General features: G+C 49.2%; 2 protein-coding genes across 3 annotated transcripts in view; both read left to right on the top strand.

The window, feature by feature from the left end:
- Window positions 1-10,366, top strand: part of NELFB (negative elongation factor complex member B) — a 52,847-nt gene extending 42,481 nt beyond the window's left edge. Inside the window, exons 13-14 of one of the 2 annotated variants that reach the window (XR_012642157.1) lie at window positions 279-1,115; window positions 9,902-10,038. Coding sequence is in view for 1 of the 2 variants with exons in the window: in XM_074974212.1 (XP_074830313.1) it covers window positions 9,902-10,252 (351 nt within the window). In the remaining variant the exon portion in view is untranslated. Of the gene's footprint in view, window positions 1-278; window positions 1,116-9,901 lie in introns of both variants that reach the window. The other variant, XM_074974212.1, reaches the window with a different exon arrangement.
- An 11,559-nt stretch (window positions 10,367-21,925) lies between these two features.
- On the top strand, window positions 21,926-22,897 carry LOC141999917 (P2Y purinoceptor 2-like). Its single transcript, XM_074973801.1, has one exon. It carries the CDS (start codon window positions 21,926-21,928, stop codon window positions 22,895-22,897), a length of 972 nt encoding a protein of 323 aa, XP_074829902.1.
- The last annotated feature ends 457 nt before the right edge of the window (window positions 22,898-23,354 follow it).

Raw genomic sequence — 23,354 nt, forward strand, 5'->3', positions numbered from 1 at the left:
CTTGATTTTAAGTGCTGAATAGATGTGGCTCCCTCCGTTAGTCTTTCAAGTATCCAGACAAGGCAGAGAATTCAGAGAAACCTTTACTGTTCTGTGAAATATAATGCCGGCTTATTTTGTATAGCCAGGGGGTTGTGCCCAGGTGCTGAGGTCAAGACCACCCTCCCTTTCCCATCTTGCTAAATAGGAGAGGGTCCAGAAAGTGGAGAGGGAAGTGCTGGCGTAGTAAAGATTGAGATCCAATGACATTATGTACACCTTTCTCCTGCACTGTACAGGTCTCAAATCCTTTACAGAGTTAAATACCAAATGAAGGCTTAAATAATGAATAGCAGCAGCGGGAGAAAAAAGAGGAAAAAAAAAAGCAAGGGGGTGAAGAGATGTTCTGGCTGAGAAATCTATATAGAAAGAATTTGATTTGACACGTGTCAGTTGTGGATCATAATCCTAACAGAAATATTGGGAGGAGACTGGCAAGAGAATCCAGATCAGTTGATTTTTGGCATATACAGTGCTACAGTTCCTAAGCCTATGGGGTACAAAAGCCAACTCTCTCCTACTCCCGCCAATCAAAATGGATTGTTCTGAAGCTGGATTGCTTGTGTGATAAAAGTGTAGGAAGCCAATGGCTGCAGAGTAATGCAGAAATAGCATACGAGAGAGAGAAGAAAAGAATCAAGTCGCAGAGGAGATAATCAACAGCATTAAGGGAAGACGTCTATAACCTCAGCAGCTGTGTTTATGCTGCTTTCTGTAATAGGCATCAGCCTTCTATCCCTGGGGAGATTTTACAGCATTAATTTGCTCTGCACAATTCCTGCCAGCAAGGCTTCTCTTCAGCAGCAACCTTTACCAACCCTCCACCTCCCTCCGCTACCGAGAGAGCGAGAGGGGCCAGTAGGAACTGCACCCCTCCACCTGATCTTCCTTTGCTCTCTTGGCCCAATGTCTCCTGTGCCCAGTGAAGCAGATCCCGAAGTGCCCCGAATGGACCCAAGGATTCTGATTTTCCTTCTCTATGTGATGATCCTCCATGAGCTGGTCAGTGGCTGGATGGAGTATCAGAAACAGGTAACCAAACCTAAGAAGCAAGCGGGTCCAGTCTGGTCCTCTAGGTGAGTTGATGCTTAATATTAAAGAAGAGGGGAATAGCCGGATGCTTGATTCATGTATGTAAAGACGGGGAAGGTTGCTCTCTTATAGATGGTTACATTGTGTATGTATATCTCCCTCTGCACTGTGTGAATACACTGTCATGGGGTTAGGGCTGTTTATCTTTTGACCACGCACCATATGAACACATTGTGGATTTGATTTATAGTCACAGATTTATGCTTGTGATTTGTTTTAATGTGGATATATAGTATAACTCAGTGACCCTCAAACAGCGTATATTGGAGGAAAAGAGTGTGGCTAACTATATTTCATGCACAATATTGATCAGTGTAACATAAACCTCAGTAGACAACTTGTAATTTGAGTATTTTAGATTAAATCACTGGAGATTATGTCAATATCAAGTGCTTTTCCCCCCACTCTGTGTTTGGGCTCTGCCCATTAGCCTAATCTTTGTTTTCCCCTGCACAACATGAAATACGGTGTGGGGAGATGAGGCTGCAAAAGAAAAGCCCCAAATGACCTTAATACTTACTATTAAGTGTGTGTCTGTGCAATCATTAGCCTTGCATTCCAGTCACATAACATCATGATGTTTGTGATAACCATGTCCGTAATAATTCTGGAGTTTTATGACAACATATTATTTGGCATCAATTCATCAGGCATGTGTGCCACTCAAACTGCTAAAAGATTAAAGAGAACTCCTATTAAAAGAGAAAGAGGATCCATTAAAATACCGCTCGAAAAAAGCTGTTCCCTTTTCCCATCATTCAAATGATACCAGGTCTCAGAGCCGTTGGCAATAGTGAAATGCCAATCTTCTGGCCTTGGAGCAAAAGGTACCGTGACACCATTCTCATTGGGTCTCAGAGCCAAAGCAGGAGTGAAACAGCTTGCAATGGAGCCCAAGAGCCACAAAGGGGTCATTGGTCCAGCTATACTATGTAAGCCAGAGGGAGGCACAGGAAATTATCAGTTCTTGCTGGCTGCTACGTTGGACCCTGCCCGATTCCTGAGCCCTGCTTCCCTGCCTTGTCCCTGTTTCTGGCTTTTCTGCCTTGTTCCTGATCCCTGCTCCTGGTCTCTGGCTCTGATTCCAGCTCTGACCCTCAACCCGACTTCAACTCTGGCTCCATCCCAGATTCCGACTCCTGCTCTGATCAATGGGTCTGAATGCCCAAACCCTGGTCATACCCAAACCTGCCGGGGCCCACAATATAAAAAGGCCAGGGATTCGAACAGCACATCCCAGGACAACCCCACTTTCTGTCTGAAACCCCTTTTTCTCAAGGGAGTGAAGATGATCCTTGGGAGTTCATTGCTATTTTAAACAAGTTGACAGGGCCTAACCTGCCCCTGACACTTGTATAAAAACTTGCAGCATCACAATGAGCAGTCAGTACCTATGTAGCAAGTAGCTATAGCACTGACCAAGTAGCCAGGGCTGGACGTAGTGAGACGAAGTGTCTGAAGAATGATATAAACTAGGGTTTCGCAAGCTGCAAGTTTCCCCGACCCCAGCCGAATGGTCTCTTTCTGGTTCTTTTATGTTCTGTCTTCCTACGTTTTATTAATTATTACTATTACTGTATTGCAGAAGCACCTAGAGATCCCAGTATGGGACCAAGGCCCCACTGTGCATATATATAGGCCTAGTAGATAGCGCCCTGGACTGATATGCTGAAAACATGGGTTTTCTTCCTGGCTTTGCCCTGGCCTGTTTGAGGACCAGCATCTCTGTGCCTCAGTTTCCCCCTCTAAAAAATTGTACCTCCTTTGTAAAGCACTTTGAGATCTGCCGATGAAAAATGCTCTATAAGAGCTCGTTATCATTATTATAACAAAAAGGTTTTCCTTCCCTCCAGGAGCTTACAATGCAAGTAAAAGACAAGGAAGAACAGAGCCCTCCTTCCCTGCAGAGTTCCTTTTTCCAGCTACATTTTCTTTTTGATTCACAGGACGCCACAAGAGCAAATCCTGTTTTAACCATGTTGGGTCACTGTTGTGTTGGGGACCTCGTTACACCCAGGTGGTAATTGTTATAACATGGACAGGCACTTAGAGGGGCAATCAATCAGTGACATGAGGTCAAATTGCCAGCAGCTTTCTAAAAGCACAGCTTCACTGCCCTCTCCTTGTTTCTCCTGGGTGAAGACTGGGGCTGGGCAAACAACATGCAGCTAGCCACATAGCCTGGAAATGTATCTCCCTTTTCCTCTTTGTGAATCACTTCTGCACAGACTGCAATTTTCACAAGCGTATTGCTGTTCAAAATAAATCAAAAAGTCCGTACACACAAATTCAGCCAGTGCATTGGATTGCAAGCTGTGTCCTGGGTTGAGTCATTAATTCTCAGTGTCCGACTGGTCATCTAAGCTATATGGTATGGTTTCTAGGCCCTCGTTGGAGAACAAACTTTATTATAAATTTCATTTGTCATTGTGGATTTGTTGTTTTGATGAATGTAAAAGGTAGAATTTTTTAATTGTGTTAACAACCACTTTGACAGAGCACCAACCTTGTCTCAGTGGGTCCTATGCTTCCTGGCAGATTATGCTAGCCTCGGAGGCTCACTGTGACCCTCTACGTAACCCTTCTCCTTCTAGGGGCAAGGGTCACATTTTCATCATAAGCCAGCAAAGAGGTTGGTGAGAGAACTCCCACAGTCTCTATTGTCCCTACAGGCTTATTCCAGAACAGTTTAGCCTCCTGTCCTGACAGGGGCCTGTCTTCCCCTCCCAGGAGGTGTTTCTGTAGTGCGGGGGGGGAACCAGGCCCATCCTCTACTCTGGGTTCCAGCTCAGGAACCCTAATGGCAGCAGCTGTTGGCAGCCAACCTTTCACTGCCAGAGTTGATACATTTCCCTGGGCCACTTCCCCACAGCTCCCCCACTTCTTTCTCTTAACACCTTCTTCACCTTACGGCTCCCTTTCTAGTGGCTTGACAGTGTCTTCAATTACCCAGACCTTCAGCTGCACTTGCTCTTCTTGGCCTGACTGGAGTGAGCCCTTTTATAGTGTCACAGGGGCCTTAATTAGAGTCAGGTGTTCACATTAGCTTAACAGCCTCACCTGACTCTTTGCAGCTTAATTGGAGTCAGGTGTTCTCATTAGCCTAATGGCTTCAACTGACTCTTTGCAGGCTAGTTGGAGTCATGTGTTCACCCTAGCCTGGAGCAGCCCCTGCTCTGGCCAGTCAGGGAACAGAAATCTGTGCAGCCAGTGGCCAGTAGATCAGCCTTTAACTCCTCTGCTGAACCCAACTGGCCTGGAGGGAGATTGCTACTCCTGCTGCTGGGCCTTGGGCCACTGCTCCAGCTGCTCCCCTGGCTGGGCCAGACACCACCCACCCCCCCTTCTCTGCTGCCTGGTTGCTGGGGAGCTGCTGGACCCCACCCCCCACCCTTGGGTGCTGCTACTGCTCCAACTACAGCCCCGGGGGGGGGGGAGTGAGGGACCCCCCACCCCAGCCGTTGCTACTGCTGCTGTGGACACCACCACCACGTGTGAGGGGTCCTCTCTGCCTGCCTGGCCGCCGGGCAGCTGCTGCCTTTGCTGCCTGGGAGCTGCTGGACCCCGAAGGAGGAGGGGACGAGGCCAGCGGCTGCTGGGGGAGCGCACAGGGACTCTGCAGACCACTGTGGAGGGGGCCTGAAGGCTGAGTAACTTTTGAACAGTGCTCTTGTGGTGAGGGTTTTGACTGTGTGTGGGGATGCAGGGGGTGTGGTGTGGAGCCTGCCCCCAAGTCCATCTGTGTGTCCCCCCCCAAACCCCCCCCACAACTGTCGTCACTGCCCCCTCCACCACCCCCAGTGGACACTCACCATCTGCCTCAAGCTCCTGCCTCTGGGACTCCGCTGCTTGCTTGGCCTGCCGCCCCCTTTCTCCACCTTTTGGGCCTGAAGCAGCAGCCAGCCCACACTGACTCTTTGCAAGCGCATGTGGGCACATGTCTTTCCCTCCCCCCCCCCCCAGACTGGCCCCCTTCAGCAAGCCCCCAGCTTTGTCCCTTGCTACCTGCCCCATTTTGCCCCTTGCAGCCTTTTTGCCCTCCCGTTTACCCCAGCACCTCGCTAGCTTCAGTTTGTTTGCCTGCCCTGCCCTTTTCCCTCTGCAGCTTTTGTTTGTTTGCCCCGCCCCAGCCTCTGAAGCTAGCTCCTTGGTTCCCTGTCCTGCCTCCAGCCTGGTTCTCCCCCCTCCCCATGTGGTACCCCTGCCCTGATTGGCCCCTTACTCAGTGCGCCCATGCCCCCTCCCATGCGCTTGTGCCCTTCCCCTGTCTGCCTTTGCCCCGATCTCACTGCACCTCCCCTAACATTGTTATGACCCCCCTCCCCTAGTGCAGCTAGAGGACCCAGATTTCTATCCTGAGTCGGTGACTGTCCCCCACAAGCCCTTGCTAGCCCTCCTGTCCAGCCCACCCCTTTTGGCGCCTTCCTCCCCTGCCTGCAGCCTAGCTCCGATATGACCAGCAAATCCTTTATCTCCATCTGAGAGGTCTTCCGCGAGACCTCTCTGGGCTGCCGGTCTTCTACCAGGACCTCCTCCGGACCTGGAAACTGTTCACAGCGACCAGGTCCATGGCGGCCTCTGTGGGGGAAGATCTCCTCGCAGAGCTCCTGCAACACAACCCCCAGCTCCGTGTGCAGGTGGCGGAGTCCCCCTCGGTGCGCCAGAGGTTGGTCCTGGCAGAAGTCACCAGAGTCGGAGACCTCCTGGACTATGACCGGGGAGACTGGCTGGATCCCCTGACGCTCGCTCAGCGCATGGTGCTCTCCAGACCTCGTACTCCCCTGCACGTACTTCAGGAGGTGAGGGCCGCTTTGCCGCCCGCTGCTCGGGTTTACCTCGACCGGGTCCTAAGGGAGGGTGTGCCCCGCCCACCCTCCACCCCAGGCCCTCCGGACCTTTTCATCGGGCCCCTACCCTGTGGACCCGACCGCCCCTTCACCATGAGCCGGCTATGTGAGCTGCAGCCGGTCCGTTTCCAGACCGCGCCAAGGAAACATCTATACACACTCGTGCTGCACACCCTTCACGTCCTCACCCTCACGCCCCACCCCAACACAAAGTGGCGGGACCTCCTGCTACCTCTAGAGGGTGAGGAGCCCTGGTGGGCCGGCCTATATTCCACTCTGGTCCCGAGGCTCACCGGGGATATCAGTTTGTGGCTCCTTCACGGGGCCATGAGCACGGGCGTGTACTTGGCACGGTTCACCCCAATCCCAGACACCTGCCCCTTTTGCGGCGTAAGGGAAACCCTGGCGCATGTATACCTGGAACACGCCAGGCTGCAGCCCCCTATTCCAGCTCCTCACATATTTTGTTAAGATTTTGGTTGCACTTTTCCCCTCACCTCCTTATCTATGCACTCACTATCTGTGGCCCCACTAAATCACGGGACCTCCTGGTCAACCTCCTCCTGGCCCTGGCTAAAGTGGCCATCTATAACACCAGGGTGAGGAGGTTGGCCGATGGAGTCTCCTGTGACTATTTCCGATCCTCCGTCCGTTCACGCCTCCGGGCGGAGTTCCTCTGGGCGGCGTCCACTGACTCCCTTGACGCCTTCGAGGAGCAGTGGGCGCTGTCCGGGGTTCTCGGCTCAGTGTCCCCATCCGGATCCCTTCTTTTGACCCTTCGACCGCACTCCTGCCCCTGTTGTTCGTTAGTTGTCGCCCGTAATTGTTTGGTTTTCCAGGTCCTGTGGACCCCCCTCCTAGGCTGGGGGGGATCCTTTAGCAGTGGGCCCGCCCACTTCCTGGATCCCAATAAGACTCCTCTGCTGTACCCAACTGATCTGGGTCTATCATACCACGTACTAATGCCTTCTAAAACTCTAGTGCAGTCAAGGCAATCTGTAGCTTAGCATGTGCTGGGTGGTAGAGTTGAAAGCCTAGGGGAGGAGTGTGTGCTATAGTACAATTTGCCTTGTCTAGAGCTGTAGAAGATATTAGTACATCCTAGCTACCACACTCTACAACACACCTTTGAGCCTAGTCAAGACAAATCCTGAAGGCAAAATTTACCCTCTTCCAGAGGGGCCAGCACTAAGAGCTAGGTGTCAGAGTATGTCTACCCTAATAGGTGTGTCTTTAACTTGGGTTAGCTTGATCGGTTGGCAGAGCAACCAGGACAAATGCCCACTTTTGTTAAAGTGGGGTGTGGAGGAATGTGCAGGGGGGAGGAGTGGCAAGGCCAGCCCCGAGGGCTCGGGTGGGGTGTAGGCAGGGCTCGGGCAAGCAGCGACACTACTCCCACTCAGGCCAGCCCCACACAGGGAGAAGGGAAGGGCTTGGGCTTGGGCCCCACGTGGTGTCCCGTTTTCCCTTTGGGAAATAGGGTCACCCTAAGCGAAGACAATGGAGCCGCTGCCCGATAGGATTGAAGGGGAGCTGCTCACCCAAGTTAAAAGCTGCGGTGTTGTGTCTTCGCTGCTGTGTTAATTCAAGTTCAGCTCATACCCCTCCTTTCTTTCCAGAGTAAACGTACCCGTAGACTAAAGCTGCACCCAAAGGGTGACTAATCCTCCTGCTGGCCCTCGGCATGGGGGTGAACGTCACCAGTCTGAATTTCATGGTGTGATTCAGCTAATCCAGGGGTGGCCAACCGGAGCCTCAGAGGGAGCCAGAATTTACCAATGTACCTTGCCAAAGAGCCACAATAATATGTCAGCTCATCACCCTGCTCCCAGTTCCTCCCACCCACCGGCAGCCCCGCCGATCAGCACCAGCGCCTCCCCTCCCTCCCCGCACCTCCCGCTCAGCTGTTTGGTGGCCTGCAGAAGGCTCTGTGGGGGAGGGGGAGGAGCGAGGACAGGGCAGGCTGAGAGGAGGGGGCGGGAAGGGGTGGAGTGGGGGCAGGGCCTGTGGCAGAGCCAGGGGTTGAGCAGGGAGCACCCCCGGGCACATGGGGAAGTTGGCGCCTGTAGCTCCAGCCCCGGAGTCGGTGCCTAGACAAGGAGCCGCATATTAACGTCTGAAGAGCCGCACGTGGCTCCGGAGCCGCAGGCTGGCCACCCCTGAGCTCATCTCTACTATGCAACTCGCTTCCCCCAAACATTCCTATGAGCCCAGCTTCACTCACCTGAGGGTTTACAGAAAAGCAAGCTACAAAAGGGGGCGCAAACAGTGACATTCTATTTAGAAGCTGACATAACGTTCACAAATAGACTCGCTAATTGCCCAGTTCAGGGTGGAGCAAAGCCCATCACGTCCAAGTTTTTAAGGCTGGCAAAGGCAACTAACAAGCAGTTTCTAGCAATGTATCATGGAAGGCAAAATTACAAGCAAACATTAGGTTTGTGTGCATTTATTTTGGGTTTTTTAGAAGAATATCTACCGGTAGGGTGGGGTTTTCAAAAGCACCGAAGGCAATAAGCAGCACAAATCTCTTTGGCTCGCAGTGGGATTTGTGCTCCTAGCATCCGTGGGCACTTTTGAAAATCCCTTGCCCCTGTGGCCGTTGTATTGCAACATTTGGACACTCCTGATTTAGTAGCTGGCTTGTTACAATAACTAGCAGCTGTTGCAGCATTGATGGAGTTCCCAGAATCATCCCAGTTTCAGAAGCTCGAAGAAGAAATGGGCCAGACTTCCATGCCTGTGATCTCAAACCCTTGTGTAGTAGGAAGAGAGCCTGAAACATAAGCCCTTGTATTAGAGACCTGAGCTAAAGTGGTGGGCCAGCTTTGCTGATATAAAGCGAAGTTAGCAAAACTCAGGCTCTGCCTGCTTGCAAGTTCACAGAACCTGGCAAGAACAGGGCTGATATTGCAGAAACACACATTCCTAAGAAGTGCTCAGCACAGATTACTCATGCAAACACATTCCAGAAGAGTGGTACCAGACCATCCCAGTAACAAGGATGGTACAAAAACATTCCCCACGGATAACAGGAACACACTGACCCCTCCTAAAAGATAAGGTCAGAATAACAGTGTAATAAATAAGAGGTTTTAATCGAACCAACATGTACAAGGTGATGGGTGATAACTAGCCACGTCAGGGGGCAGTAGCTAACTATATCAGAGGGGCAGTAGGTAACTTGTTTGTATCAGGGTATAAAGAGATATCTCTGAGAGAGTGTCTTGGTCCAGCCGAGGGGGGAATAAAAAGTCCTGCCATTCACTGAGCTGCATCCATTGTCACAGGTATACATGTCTTAGAATCCTCGTAAAGTCTGCCAGGGGCTATTACCATGCTTATGGTACCACAATAAATCAGGCCTAGTGCCTTCATACCTTAACGGATCCTGTGGTCATGGGGCGGTTCACTCAAGGTCTGCTGTGCTGGCTGGCTGTGCAAGGCTGGGGCAGTGTAACCCACACACCTCCTCAGTGTGGTGTTCTGTCCCATCTAGTGGCACCGAGACCACTTAGAGAGAGAGTTAAATGAATCTGCTCTACAGCCTTAGTTAAGAGCCAGTTGGCTTTTAGCTCATGCAGTAGAGAGTCATGCACTAAGCTCCAGAGGTCCCAGGTTCGATCCTGCCTGCTGACAGCCGGGGTCTGTCGGCGTTACAGCCGCACACAGGGAGATCACATTCACATTCAGCCAAACATCTAACAGCACCTTGAACAGCAGGGAAAGTGCAGGTCCTCTTCCAAACTGATCAAGCATTGGCCCTTACCTAGGAGACTTGGATGCTCCCGTCCTTGAGGCTAGAGTGCCCATTCCTGGGCCTAAGGTTGTCAGCTCACAGAGCAGTCCCCACTAACTGCAAGGGACTGACTCCTAGCACTGAAGCATCTCAATAACAATGGCTCATTTTATGTTTTTTGTAGCTTCACAAGATCAAACCACTCTGGCTCCTCCAGGCGTTTGCTGCACTCGGCGCGGAGAGAGCGGTACCGGGATTGGAGGAAACCGGGGCGAATCATCAGGAAGGCATGAGGATGCCTCGTGGGTCCTTTCTGAAGCTTGGCATGGGATGCTTACTGATCCTGAGGCACACAATCCCTTGTGAAGTCTGCACTGTGAAGGCCACCTACCTGTCATCTTGCAGTAGCCAGCGTGAAAGCCTCCTCGAGGCACCACAGTCTGCATCTCTGCCTGACACGTCTCTTCCTGAGACTGACCAAGCTTCTATTGCTCCAAGATTGTTGAGTCGGACACAGCTGAAGAGGCAAGAATAAGCTTCATCCAGGGATCAAAGTGCTGTTCCTCAGTGAGGACACACCCAGAAGAGACTCATCACAGCCATTGGGTGAGATCAGCCAGGGGTGGGGTGCCGTTTATTTTTGTCATGCTGCAAAGAGAAGAATGAGCTTGTCCACATATTTCGGAAACATCCATTATTGTAGCTTTTGGGGGTGACTCTTCTTTTTCTTTCCCAGGGCAAGTGGGTTGCATTTAACTGGTATAGAGTGAAATTCACCCCTCTGTAGAGGGCCAGCACACTATTTCAGTCCCACTGAAATTCTAATTTGAGGACTTAAATGATGGACAGGCAAAATTTTCAAAAGTCATTGCTGATTTTTGGGTTCCTAACCTGGGACACTTTATAGGGGCCTGATTCCCAGGAAGTGCTGAGCACCGACCCTCTAAAAATTAATCTCCTTTACGGTGTCTCAATTTGGGCATCTAAAAATTGCAGCACTCAGAATTAATCACTTGGCGAACTGTTGGCCCTCTGCACAGGGATGACTCTCACCTATAGGGAGAATATAACTGTCTCTTTCTTATACTCACCACTATGAAATGTATCTGAGACACATAGATCAATCTCACTGCATGGTATAGCACCAAATTAGGAATCAGTCCACCAGCTAAAATCTATTAAAATGATCTCATAGCCAGCGTAGTTCAGATGGATCTGAGCAACAGTGCCTAATGTAACAGCAGTTTTTGAATGAACAGAGAGATGGTGCTGAAAGATAGTGTTTCTCTTTTAGTAGAGTCTTTATTTGACATTATGGTGTAGGGACAAGTCTCAGTTTTCACACGCTGCAGTCTCACGGAGCAAAGTCAAATTAAGAATGGAAGAGGATCTGTTACTATTGGAAGGACTCTCGTAATAAGCTTCACACATCCTCTAAAAATGAATGGTGGCCTTTGTAGGTAGAGCTGGCTGCCTTATTTGTTGAACAGAATATTCAGCATGAACGTAGCTCTTTTTCTGTTTGCACCTCTTCATCCATCTGATTCCTGCTCATGGATTCACTACATGGAAGGCTTCACCGAATACATTTGAACGTCTGTGGTGTTGGTTGTTTTTAAATTGTTCGCTTTGGCTATCATGGTGTGTGACTGGCCCCTTAAGTCTCACGGGGTTGTGTCTGCTCCCTGATTGGGTGATTTGAATTTTTTAACTTAGAGGATCCAACCAATAAGTAGCAAATAACTCACTTTCTGGTACTGAATTTCAATGAATAACCATTCTTGCCAAAGGCTGTGGCACTCTTAGAATTTGAGGACATTTTCAGAAATTCCCAGTCAGTCATGAATAATAAATAACAGAACCCCTGAATAGCAGCAGACCAAACACAGTGTGCTTTAGTAGGGGAAATATTAGTGAACCCCTTTTTTTCAAATATCCAATCAGCTCTAGTTCTGTGGGAGAAACATACAATTGGATTGTTTTTCCTTGCTGTGCGTGGTCTGCTGGCCCCTCCCTTGTCTTTCTAGTCTTAACATGAATTTGATTAAGAGCAATTGTATATAAAAGGTGGTTTTACTTAATTGTTTGTGCAATGCATGATGGGATTGGCCCTGGTTATAAAAGCCAAGAACCTGCCCTCAGCTGAAGCCAGCAGTCCTGGAAGCTACTAAGGGTGATGCAGTCGGACTGTCCTGATAACTGCTTTGTTAAGGAAACAGTAATGGGTGTGAATACCTGGTTATGTTGACCATACGGTCAGTTTATATTCTGTGTTTACTTTTTCTGTAGATCTTCAAATAAACTGATTTACATGTAAAACATTCAGACTGGCTTCCTCTTTGCTCATTCCTTCCACACCTCTCAGCTGTCCTTGAGTTCAGTGGGCAGAATCCATCCCTGTGCTGATGGGCAGCAATGAGCCACTTAGGAGACCCAGTGAGATGACTTGTTCAGTGAGGCGCTATTCAATGTGGCTGAAGGTATCAGAATAGGCCTTAAATAAATACATGGTCCTATTAAAACAATAGGACTGAAATGCACAAAGAATACACTTTCTTATTGTCTAAAGCATGTCTTAAAAGAAGCAAATATCCTTTGCTAAAAGCCCTAAGCTCAATACACTGTGAGTGCCTAGTGCAAAAGCCATCCTGCAGTGTGGCCATCTGATGTCCTTCTAAGGCAGGGGTGGGAAAACTACAGCCCGTGGGCTGGATCTGTCCCACGAGCCACACCACAGGGCTCGGCCCAGCTCTGGCCAGAGCACCAGGTTGGGGGCCCCACCAATGGGTTGGCCCCGTGCCGGTGCTCCGGATGGGGTGTCGGGTCGGGGCCAGACCACGCGGCTCGGCCCCACTCCAACATTCTGGCTGGGGCGCTGGGTCTGGGGCTGCACCACACGGCTCCCGGAAGCCACGGCATAGCCCTGCTCCGGCTCCTACATGCTCCAATGAGAGCTGAAGGGGCAGTGCCTGTGGATGGGGCAGCGTGCAGAGCCGCCTGGCCACGCTTCCGCATAGGAGTCAGAGAAGGGACATGCCACTGCTTCCGGGAGCCGCTTGAGGTAAGTGCCACTCAGAGCCTGCACCCCTGAGCCTCTTCCCACAACCCAACCCCCTGCCCCAGCCCTGATCCCCATCCCACTCTCCAAACCCCTTGATCCCAGTCCAGAGCACCCTCCTGTACCCCAAACCTCTCATCCCCAGCCCCACCCCAGAGCCTGCACCCCTTCCCACACCTCTGCCTGAGCCCTGATCTCCCTCCCACCCTCGAACCCCTCAGTCCCAGCCCAGAGCACCCTCCTACACCCCAAACTCCTCATCTCTAGCCCCACCCCAGAGCCTGCACCCCCAGCCGGAGCCTGCACCCCTTCCTGCACCTCTGCCCGAGCCCTGATCCCCCTCCCGCCCTCCGAACCCCTCGGTCCCAGCCCAGAGCACCCTCCTACACCCCAAACTCCTCATCCCTAGCCCCACCCCAATTTTGTGAGCATTCATGGCCCTCCACACAATTTCTATTCCCGATGCGGCCCGCAGGCCAAAAAGTTTGCCCACCCCTGTTCTAAGGCAATACCAAAATTCAAACCTGGAGAGCTTGTTTTAATCTGTTGCTGTGAGACACAGCAGCAGAATTCAAAGATGCTACAGTCATGGTTAGTTTCACTTGTACTCTTTATATTCAAAGAAACCAGTAGTATCTTTGCATCCACAGGGGAGATGCTCCAATATGTCAAGATGATTACAGCATCCAATCTTACTAACTCTCTTCTCATACCTGTATGGGCAAACCCATGCATCAGGATCAAGGCCAACTCCGCACTCAAGATAATTTGAACAGAAAAAGGATTAACAAAAATTAAAGATATAATACAAGATGATAGACTGGCCTCCTCCAATTACATGTGCAACAAATATCAGCTACTGCTGGCTCACAGTTCCTTCTTCGAGGATTCATACAAAGATACGGGACAATTGGTCTGTTTCAACTCTCTCACCACTAGAAGAATGTGTTAAGCAAAAGTCACTTTGTAGGAATTGTTTATAGGTGGCTTATTGCAGTACACTCTCAAACTCAGTCTCAAAATAAAATGGGGAAATGAACTTAGCCTTGCAATCGCAACAGAAACCTGGGAGGACATCTGGCTTAATATGAAAACTACCTCAAGTTCTTTATCCTTGCGATTCTTCCAGAACAAGATATTAAACAGGCATTCCTGGACTCCAGAATGTTTGTTTAAGGCTAGACTGACAACACACAGTGAATGCTGGAGATGCAAACAGCCCCATGCCAACCTACCACACATCATAGAATCATAGAATATCAGGGTTGAAAGGGACGTGAGGAGGTCATCTTGTCCAACCCCCTGTTCAAAGCAGGACCAATCCCCAACTAAATCATCCCAGCCAGGGCTTTGTCAAGCCTGACCTTAAAAACCTCTAAGGAAGAAGATTCCACCACTCCCTAGGTAACCCATTCCAGTGCTTAACCACCCTCCTAGTGAAAAAGTTTTTCTTAATATCCAACCTAAACCGCCCCGACTGCAACTTGAGACAATTACTCCCTGTTCTGTCATCTCCTACCACTGAGAACAGTCTAGATCCATCCTCTTTGGACCCCCCCTTTCAGGTAGAATCATAGAATATCAGGGTTGGAAGGGACCTCAGGAGGTCATCTAGTCCAACCCCCTGCTCAAAGCAGGACCGATCCCCAATTAAATCATCCCAGCCAGGGCTTTGTCAAGCCTGACCTTAAAAACTTCTAAGGAAGGAGATTCCACCAGCTCCCTAGGTAACGCATTCCAGTGCTTCACCACCCTCCTAGTGAAAAAGTTTTTCCTAATATCCAAACTAAATCTCCCCCACTAGTTGAAAGTAGCTATCAAATCCCCCCTCATTCTTCTCTTCTGCAGACTACATAACCCCAGTTCCCGCAGCCTCTCCTTTATAAATCATGTGTTCCAGTCCCCTAATTATTTTTGTTGCCCTCCGCTGGACTCTTTCCAATTTTTCCACATCCTTCTTGTAGTGTAGGGCCCAAAACTGGACACAGGCCTCACCAATGCCGAATAGAGGGGAACGATCACATCCCTCAATCTGCTGGCAATGCTCCTACTTACACAGCCCAAAATGCCGTTAGCCTTCTCGGCAACAAGGGCACGCTGTTGACTCATATCCAGCTTCTCATCCACTGTAACCCCTAGGTCCTTTTCTACAGAACTGCTGCCTAGGCACTTGGTCCCTAGTCTGTAGTGGTGCATGGGATTCTTCCGTCCTAAGTGCAGGACTCTGCACTTCTCTTTGTTGAACCTCATCAGATTTCTTTTGGCCCAATCCTCTAATTTGTCTAGGACCCTCTGTATCCTATCCCTACCCTCCAGCGTATCTACCTCTCCTCCCAGTTTAGTGTCATCTGCAAACTTGCTGAGGGTGCAATCCACGCCATCCTCCAGATCATTAATGAAGATATTGAACAAAACCGGCCCCAGGACCAACCCTTGGGGTACTCCGCTTGATACCGGCTGCCAACTAGACATGGAGCCATTGATCACTAGCCGTTGAGCCTGATGATCTAGCCAGCTTTCTATCCACCTTATAGTCCATTCATCCAGCCCATACTTCTTTAACTTGCTGGCATCCTCTATACCTGTCAAAAAATGCATGTCTTCTGGAACACCATATTCAGTGCTCTCTCAAAACCTTTAAGTATTGCTCTCCTTCTCCAGGCGTGTGTATTTTAGGGGTGCTGGATGTTGGTATGACCAGGTAATTGCAGTAACTAATTTTAGGGGCCAAATGAGTTATTTTGAGAAAAAGGAAATCTGCAATTCCTCCCTCCTATACAGATGGAATCAGTGAGCTCTCTATTGCATCGATGGAAAAAATGAGTCTGTCTAATAGAAACACTTGGGAAAAATGTGAGACTATCTGGTGACACCTGAACCTGTTGTTCACTTTTGCAGTTTAGTATATATGAGTCCCTGGTACTCAGAGGTGAGGCTCAGATTTTGTCAAAGATATTTTCAGTATAAGTCATGGACAGGTAACGGGCAATAAAAAAAAATTCACGGAAGCCTGTGACCTGTCTATGATTTTTACTAAAAATAGCCCTGACAAAATAGGGAGGGAGGAGGGTCCAGCACCCACAGCAACTGGAGGTTCTGGGGTCCCCTCGCTCCCCACCACAGTGACTGGGAGCTCTGGGGTCCCCCATGGGCCACTGCAGCTGGGCTGCTGCTAGGGGGACCCCATGCCACCCGCCATGGCTGAGCAGCTGCGGGGAGCCCTGCGGCCTGCAGTGAGTGGGAGCTCTGGGGTCCCCCTGCCACTCCCAGCAGCTGAGATCTGCAGGGTCCCCCCACTGCCCAAGGGGGCTGGGAGCTCTGGGGTCCCCCTGCTGCCTGGCAGCTAGAAGCTGCTGGGGGCCCGCTGCCAGCTGCGGCTGAGAAGTGGGGCTGCCTGCTGACAGCTCCAGCCCCGGGGCAGAAAATATCACGGAGGTCTCTGGAAGTCACAGATTCCGTGGCATAATCATAGCCTCACTCAGAGGTTATGTTCTCACTTATTTATCTATTCAGTCACTTTAACAATTGATGGCCTGTGTGACCTCTATGGGTTCGGAGGGGGCAGGGGTGGGGGGGTTGTTTGTTGGTTTGTTTCTGTTTATTTTTGTCCCCAGGTTTTACAAATAGTGAACACTGAATGTTGCTATTTATATGGTATTTCCGTCTTGTGCAGTTATTTATGTTTTGTTTCTTTACATATTTATATGTTATAGAAAAACAATAAAAAGAAAGTTTAAAAAAATAAAAAGAAATTATGGCACTTAAAAGAAAACTACTCCACATTAGCATGATAAAAGCCATATCCCTATTCTAGGGGCCACTTCTGCTTCTCTTTTCAAGAAGTGCCTTTGCACAGCACCTCAAACGAGCATCTGAGAACTGAAACCCAGGCAAACATACAAGTCTCTGGCACAAGACCAGCCTCAGCAATTGCATTATGGCTCCCGTTATTTTCCAGTTTAGAAAATCAATCAAAGGGCTGAAATATGTAATTGTAAGTTCCACCCCACCTGCAAAGAACTCCATGGCCTTTGAGAACCACTGGCCATCTCCTGAAATACCAGAGAACTCCAGGACAGTGCCTGGAGTAGTGTGGCTGGTTGCAGCAGTGGATTTGTGATATTAAACACCTGCCCCAAATGCTCCTGTCGGGACATAATAAATCATCATCATCATAATAATGCCTAGGTCTTACGAGAGCAATTTCATCAGCAGAGCTCAAAGCTCTTTATAAAAGAAGCAACTGTTTGACGTCTCCCCAAAGCTAAGAACAGCAGTGTGGTTGCACACTTTAGGGTTAAGGTTGATATGATTGCTAAGCTCTAACCCACTCTCACTTTTCACAGAAACTTCCCCTTTGGGCTGAAACTTCTTAGAGGAACACTGGGGCTGCCACGTCAGATCAGATCAGCATCCATCTAGTCCAGTGTCCTGTCTCCAACACTGGCCAGTACTGGATGGTTCAGGGGAATGCACAAGAAACCAAGGAGTGGACAATTTTGGAATATCCTGCCCATAAGGGAAGTGTGTACCTAACCCCAGACAGTCAGTGATTGGCTTATGCCCTGAAGCATGAAGGTTGCCCCTTATGCATTTTTAATCCTAACTGTGGATGTTTCTTGCCCTCAATGATATCTCGTAGCAGTGAGTTCCACAGATTAATCATGAATTGTATAAAAAAAGTATTGGCCTCAGTACACAGACTTGTCCCTAGGATTACACTGGTCTGGAGCATTACTCCTGGGTCAGCCACAGGGATATCAGCAGAAGCAGTGTCATCAGTGTCCTCATTGGGTAGGTAAATTCCGGGCTGATCCAACCTGGGCTGATCTCTCTATTCATCCTTATTTCCCTCATGGGACTGGTGTGAGGGCTTTTCAGAGATGGTCTTTGAATCAGTATTCCACTGCCCAGCTACTTTAATTACTAGTAATAAATGGGTGTATTGCAGCAGGGCATCATGGCCCCAGCTGAGATTGTCTAACTCATCACAGTTGCCCAGGCCACCCTCACCTGTCAATCCCTGCAATCAGCACACCACTTGTGGGCTTTCCACCACTCTGCAAGACAGTGTTAACCCTCTGCCTGCCAAGCCCTGGGTGGGTCTGTACTCCCTATAACCTTTCAGATTGGCTCCTTGCCTCCTCCTGGATTTGTGTATATTACTGGGGGGGGAACCATTTCCAAGCGCTGTTTCGGAGCTCGGATCCCACTCATCCCCTGGCAGACTGATCCCTTTCTGAGTGGGACAATTCCCCCTGTGCTGTGCTTCTGCTGGCATGTGCTTGAATTGCTTGGAAGAAGGAGTTGGCTGCCTCAAGGCTCTGTTGTCTCTGCAAGCCTTGTCGACACCACAGAGGGAGATGGCCGGGAGCTCGCAAGCCCAAAGGTGCTTTTGCAAAGCAAGCAGTCAAACTGTTTCCTGGAACACTGCATCAGCCACTTCTTCTGCTGACTGAGATGCCCTAGGCAGCTGCAGTGTCACTGCTGAACTGTCTCTTCCCCCTGACAGCCACCTAACCTCGTCTGTCCCATCAGCTCTGCCTCTATCTGCAAGTTTGAATGACTTTGTATCCATGTGGCTTCCGGCTGGGAAGGCTGCAGCTCAGCTGGTGAACCATAGCTCCTCTCCCTGAGAAGGGTGGTAAGTTTCCCCCTGACAGCTTGTTTGGAATAGCTTATTCATAGTCTGTTTTTTAACAGTGAATGTGCATAGGGGACAATAGCCAAATTCACCATTCAGTTCGACCCGGGCAACCCCCCTGAAGTCAATAAGGCTGCATGAAGGCCAAAGCCGGGGGAATTTTAACACCAATTAGTAAACCAAAATGATTGCTTTGTTCGGAGATCCAGGGTCAGATTCTATTCTCGGCTCCTCTGGTATAAATCCAGAGTAATTCTGTTTACACTGCTGTGACTGAGACTAGAATCTGGCCCTTAAGTAATTACAAAGCTTATGGCTCGCATAATTCCATTTCAAGTTGGCTTTTTCTAGTTTGTTTTGTTAGTTTAAAGCTGCTCTCAATTTACGAGACAATTCCTGGCACTTTTCTTTGTACCTCACAACAATATGCAAGAGGAGAAGATGTAAGTCCTTGCTCTGACACTGGTCCCTCCTTCATGCAGAGTTTGATCCTGCACTCTTTACTCAGGCAAAACTTCCCTTGAGAGCAGGATCAGGTCCAAGGAGGGGGCTCTGAACTGAGCCCAGTTCTTGAGCTACTGAGCCCAATCCTGATCTCACCCTGGTTTTATACCACGGTTGTTCCTGATTTATCCCCACGAGAGGAAAATGAAGCCCATGGCCTTTTATCTTTGTACAATGGGTAGCTGCCCGTCTGAAATCTGTGGTCATTCTTTGAGCCAACAAAGCTCCTGCTCTGGAGAAAACCGAACGAGTCCACTCCAAATGAGCCCATAGCTCTGAGCAGTGTCACTGCCTCCTGCAAGAGGTGGCCCCTAACGTTTCTTGTCTTGGACAGCCATGTAGGCTGCTTGGTTTGGAGGATCATGCTGGGAGGCAGCTAAGGGTTATGACGTTTAATCCGAAAGGAATTGCTTTGTAGCCTAAAGTAGCAAGAAGCAGAATTTGCATCATCTTCCTTGATAGCAATTTGCAATTGTCTAGCAGTAACTCTTCTCACCTGAGCCTCATCAGAGCTTTGCAAACAATAATTAAGCTTCAACAAGCCCCTGGACTGGGTAATAATTAAGATTCCCCTGTTTGACAGAAGGGGAAACTGAGGCACAGAGTGGTTAAAGTCACCCAAGGCGTCTCAGGACTGGTGGAAAACCAAGGACTTGAATCCAGGTATCCTGATTCTCGGTCCACTGTGCTAACAAGCAGATAACACTCCCCTCTAAACCTCCTCACAAATTCCTTAGCCAGTTCTTTTGAGAACCACGATATAAAGACACTCAGAGGCTCTGAAGTGAAAAGAAAGATGCAATTTAATTGCAGGTTTCTACCTACATCATAAACTATGAGAGAATGAAACTGTACGTTCTAAGAATATCTCTGTAACTGTGGGGGGACAATGAACATTCTCACACTAACTTCCTCCCACACGCTGCTCCAGCCACACCCAGCCGGCTAGCTAACCATGAATAACTCATTACTGTGGATGTGGTCTCCAGAGAAGAGCCCTGTGAAAGTCTTGTAACCATGTTATGGACACAGGGCAGGCAGAACCAGATGCACTAGCTCGCTGACTGCCTGATAGGCAGTCTGACATGAGCTTCCTTTCAGGGTCTGTGTAGGATTTAAGATGACTGATGAAAAAAGAGAAGTAGTGGACTGTACGCCATAGCATTTTGCCCAAAACACTGTGGCATTTTTGGGGGATTACTCAAGCTTCGAAAGCTGAGCAGTGACTGATGTTGCAGGGTGCCTACATTTATGCACCAAAATACCTGCTCCTAAATGCAGATTTCAGAGCCCGAAATGGCTAGTTAAGTGCTTTAATATGGACATACATCATGGGCGGCAGGAATAATAAGCCGGGAAGGCCAAGCCCTGGCCCCGTTCATGTTCTGCCCTCTCCCCCAAGCTGGCAGGAGCTCAGCTTTAACCAGAAGCCCCAGGCGGTTCAGCTGGGGCTCCTCCGGCCGTGGGGGAAGGCAGGTGCTTGAGGCTCTGGCAGAGGGGGATAGGGGGTGAGGCTGCATGGCTGGCCTCCCTAGTGTCACTGGCACTGCCTATGACATACATCCCCAACGTTAGGCTCCCATGTTTGAAAATAGAGCTGTAAACAACCTGTCAGTGGGGCCGAGGGCTTCACTTGTGTGGGCCCAGGTGATGGTCAATAAAATTAATCAAGTCCAATGACGTGTGCCTGCCTAGCCATAGCTCTGTGTCCAGCCCTAAAGATTCTAATTTAAAGAGCAGCATTTTGGGGTCCCAAAGGAGAATCCCGTCTAATCCTTGTTGGCGGGAAGAAAGGTAGCTGTGTTCCAGGGCTTTGGAGGTGGAGGGTTAATACCAGGAAAGATTTTGGGGGCAGGGGTGGAGCATTCCATCATCATGCTCATCTCCTCTGCCTTCCCTCAACAAAAGAACTCAGGACTGTGCAGCAGTGATATTGCTGAGGGTAAGCCCTACTTCAGAGAGCACCAGTACCTGACCTGGAAGGCTTATGCTGCCTCCAGAGGTTGGGAATTTCCTGCTGCAATGATTTTCTGACAGCAAACACAATTTCTGCAAAATCAAAACTTTCTGTTGGGGAGGGAAATTCCATTTTGCCAATTTGCCATCAGGAAACTTGAAGTGAAATATTTTCTTCTGAGTCAGATCCACCTGAATTACAACACCCATAAGACAATGCACTGAGAGGGAAATGCAGTTAAATATTTCATTTAACTGGTGTGAAGTCTTTCTAAAGTGGATGATTCCAGCATTTTACAAGTAGCCTTAAATTAATGCAATGGCTTTTGGAACCAAGGGTTAAAAATACAACGTCACAGCTCATTTGTTCCAACTTTTTCACCTGGGGTAGTCAGTAATATCTTACATTACCGAAGAATCCAAAAATGCTTCAGAAAGTATGCCACAAAACTGAAATGCAGCCATCTCTGGAGCAAAGGGCAGCAATCGACCATGTAAAACACCTTGCACAACATTGGGAAGAGGGGAGACTTTTGGCCAAAGACGCTAGAGTAAGCCCCTATTACTAAGAAAAACATCACAGGTGTTTACAGGTCCATGGGGAGCTGACAGGACTTCATTTCTTAAGACCCACACATAATAATTTGCTTGGTGCTCTATATGTAACCTTTTTGCTTTCCCCATAATACACTGGGAAAATTCAACCCTGATATAAGCAGGCTCAAAGCTATTGTTTTCCATGGGTTTGTATTTGCTTAGAGCAGGCCAAATTCAGCCCTTTCATACTTTCATATCTACTGTATCTCATTCTTTGGTTGGCTAAATACTTAGTTTAATATGCTTGGCAGATGTTGTTAGCCACAGGGACATCCTATTGCAGTGGACTTGCAAGACCCCGTAACTGTGCTGCAGACCTGCTTCTGGCATACTTCCTGGCTTTGTTCTAAAATTCGGCTCATCGTTATCTCATCAAAGGGGAGAAGATGGACCCTAAAAGTGTCAATACTTTCTCTTTCTTGCCCCTTCTGCTGCAGGTCAGCCAAAGTATGGAGACTTCTTCCCAAGTCTTTAGCGCCAGCAGCTTTCATCCTGTCACGAACGTCAGCACAGAGTGCAAGCCACAGGTGCTGCCCCATGTCATCCCCATCCTGATGAGCATCCTCTTCTTGGCCTGCCTTGTTCTGAACAGCACCAGTCTGTGGATATTCTGGTTCCATATCAAGCAGTGGAATTCTGGCATGATCCTCCAGTTCAACCTAGTCTTAACGGATGCCCTCCTTATTCCCATTGTGCCACTGATGGTGGCCTACTTCAGCCTGGGCAACAGCTGGCAATTTGGTCAGTTCCTCTGCCAGCTAAAAGTCTTCATCCTCAGCACCCACTTGTATGGCAGCATCTACTTCCTGACGCTCATCAGCATTCACAGGTACCTTGCTGTCGTTCACTATAGCACCAGGACCCTTTGGAAGAAGAAGTCCTTCATGAAGAAACTCAGCTTGTTTGTATGGTTTCTCCTAAGCATCCAAGGGCTGCCCTTCTTCATCATCCTCAAGACTTCATTACTCAGTGGCTCTGTGAAATGCCTGAGTATCCATCAGTCGGAGTTCTCCTCTCTGTACTTATACTACAATATCTTCCTGGTGACGGTCAACTTCCTCCTCCCCTTTGGCATCTCCTTGACCTGCTATGCCTTGCTGGGCGCTACCATTGCTAAAATGAACAGTACGAGCCTCCGGGGCAGGGTGATGAAAACAAAGTCCTTACAGATGATAATGGTGTCCCTGGCTATCTTTGTCATCTGCTTTGTGCCACTGCATGTGAGCAGGACTGTGGCAGTGATTGTAAAGTATTACAGTATGTCCTGCGAGCGCCTGCACCAGGTGGAAATGGCGTATTATGCCTCTTGGCTTTTCACCATGGTGAACTGCTGTCTCAATCCCTTGATCTACAGCTTTGCTAGTGAGAAGTTTAATGAGTCCTTCTCAAAATCCCTGAGAAAATTCCGGTTCTTAAAGTGAATTTGCAGGATTCAGGGCCCATTCTAGCACTTCCTGGGGGACCAGTCAGAGGTGCTGTAAATTCTAGGAGCCAGATCTTTAGCAGTGCCGGAACTCTGCTCGACACGGTTTGGAGACCGCAAATGTGGCTCTAAAGGTGTGTCTCCCCTGCAGTGATGGGGAATGATTGCAGCTCATGGAGATACATCCAAGCTAGATTTAATCTAGATAGCTTGGGTCCCAGAGAAGTGAAGCTGTGGCAGTGCCCACTTCAGTGTATGCTGTGCAAGACCACCTGGAACCCTAACTACTCATTGGGGTAGTCCATGCTGAAGTGTACCCTGCTGCTCCTTCATTGTTCCAGTGCTCGAGCTAGCTAGATTAAAGCTAGCTCAGGTATGTCTACATGAGCTGGAATCCTACCCTATGATTGCACTGTAGACATACCCTGATCCCCAGGGCTGCTGGGTGCCAGTTC

The sequence above is a fragment of the Natator depressus genome, chromosome 16 (assembly GCF_965152275.1).
Source record: "Natator depressus isolate rNatDep1 chromosome 16, rNatDep2.hap1, whole genome shotgun sequence".
NCBI classification, from domain to species: Eukaryota; Metazoa; Chordata; order Testudines; family Cheloniidae; genus Natator; species Natator depressus.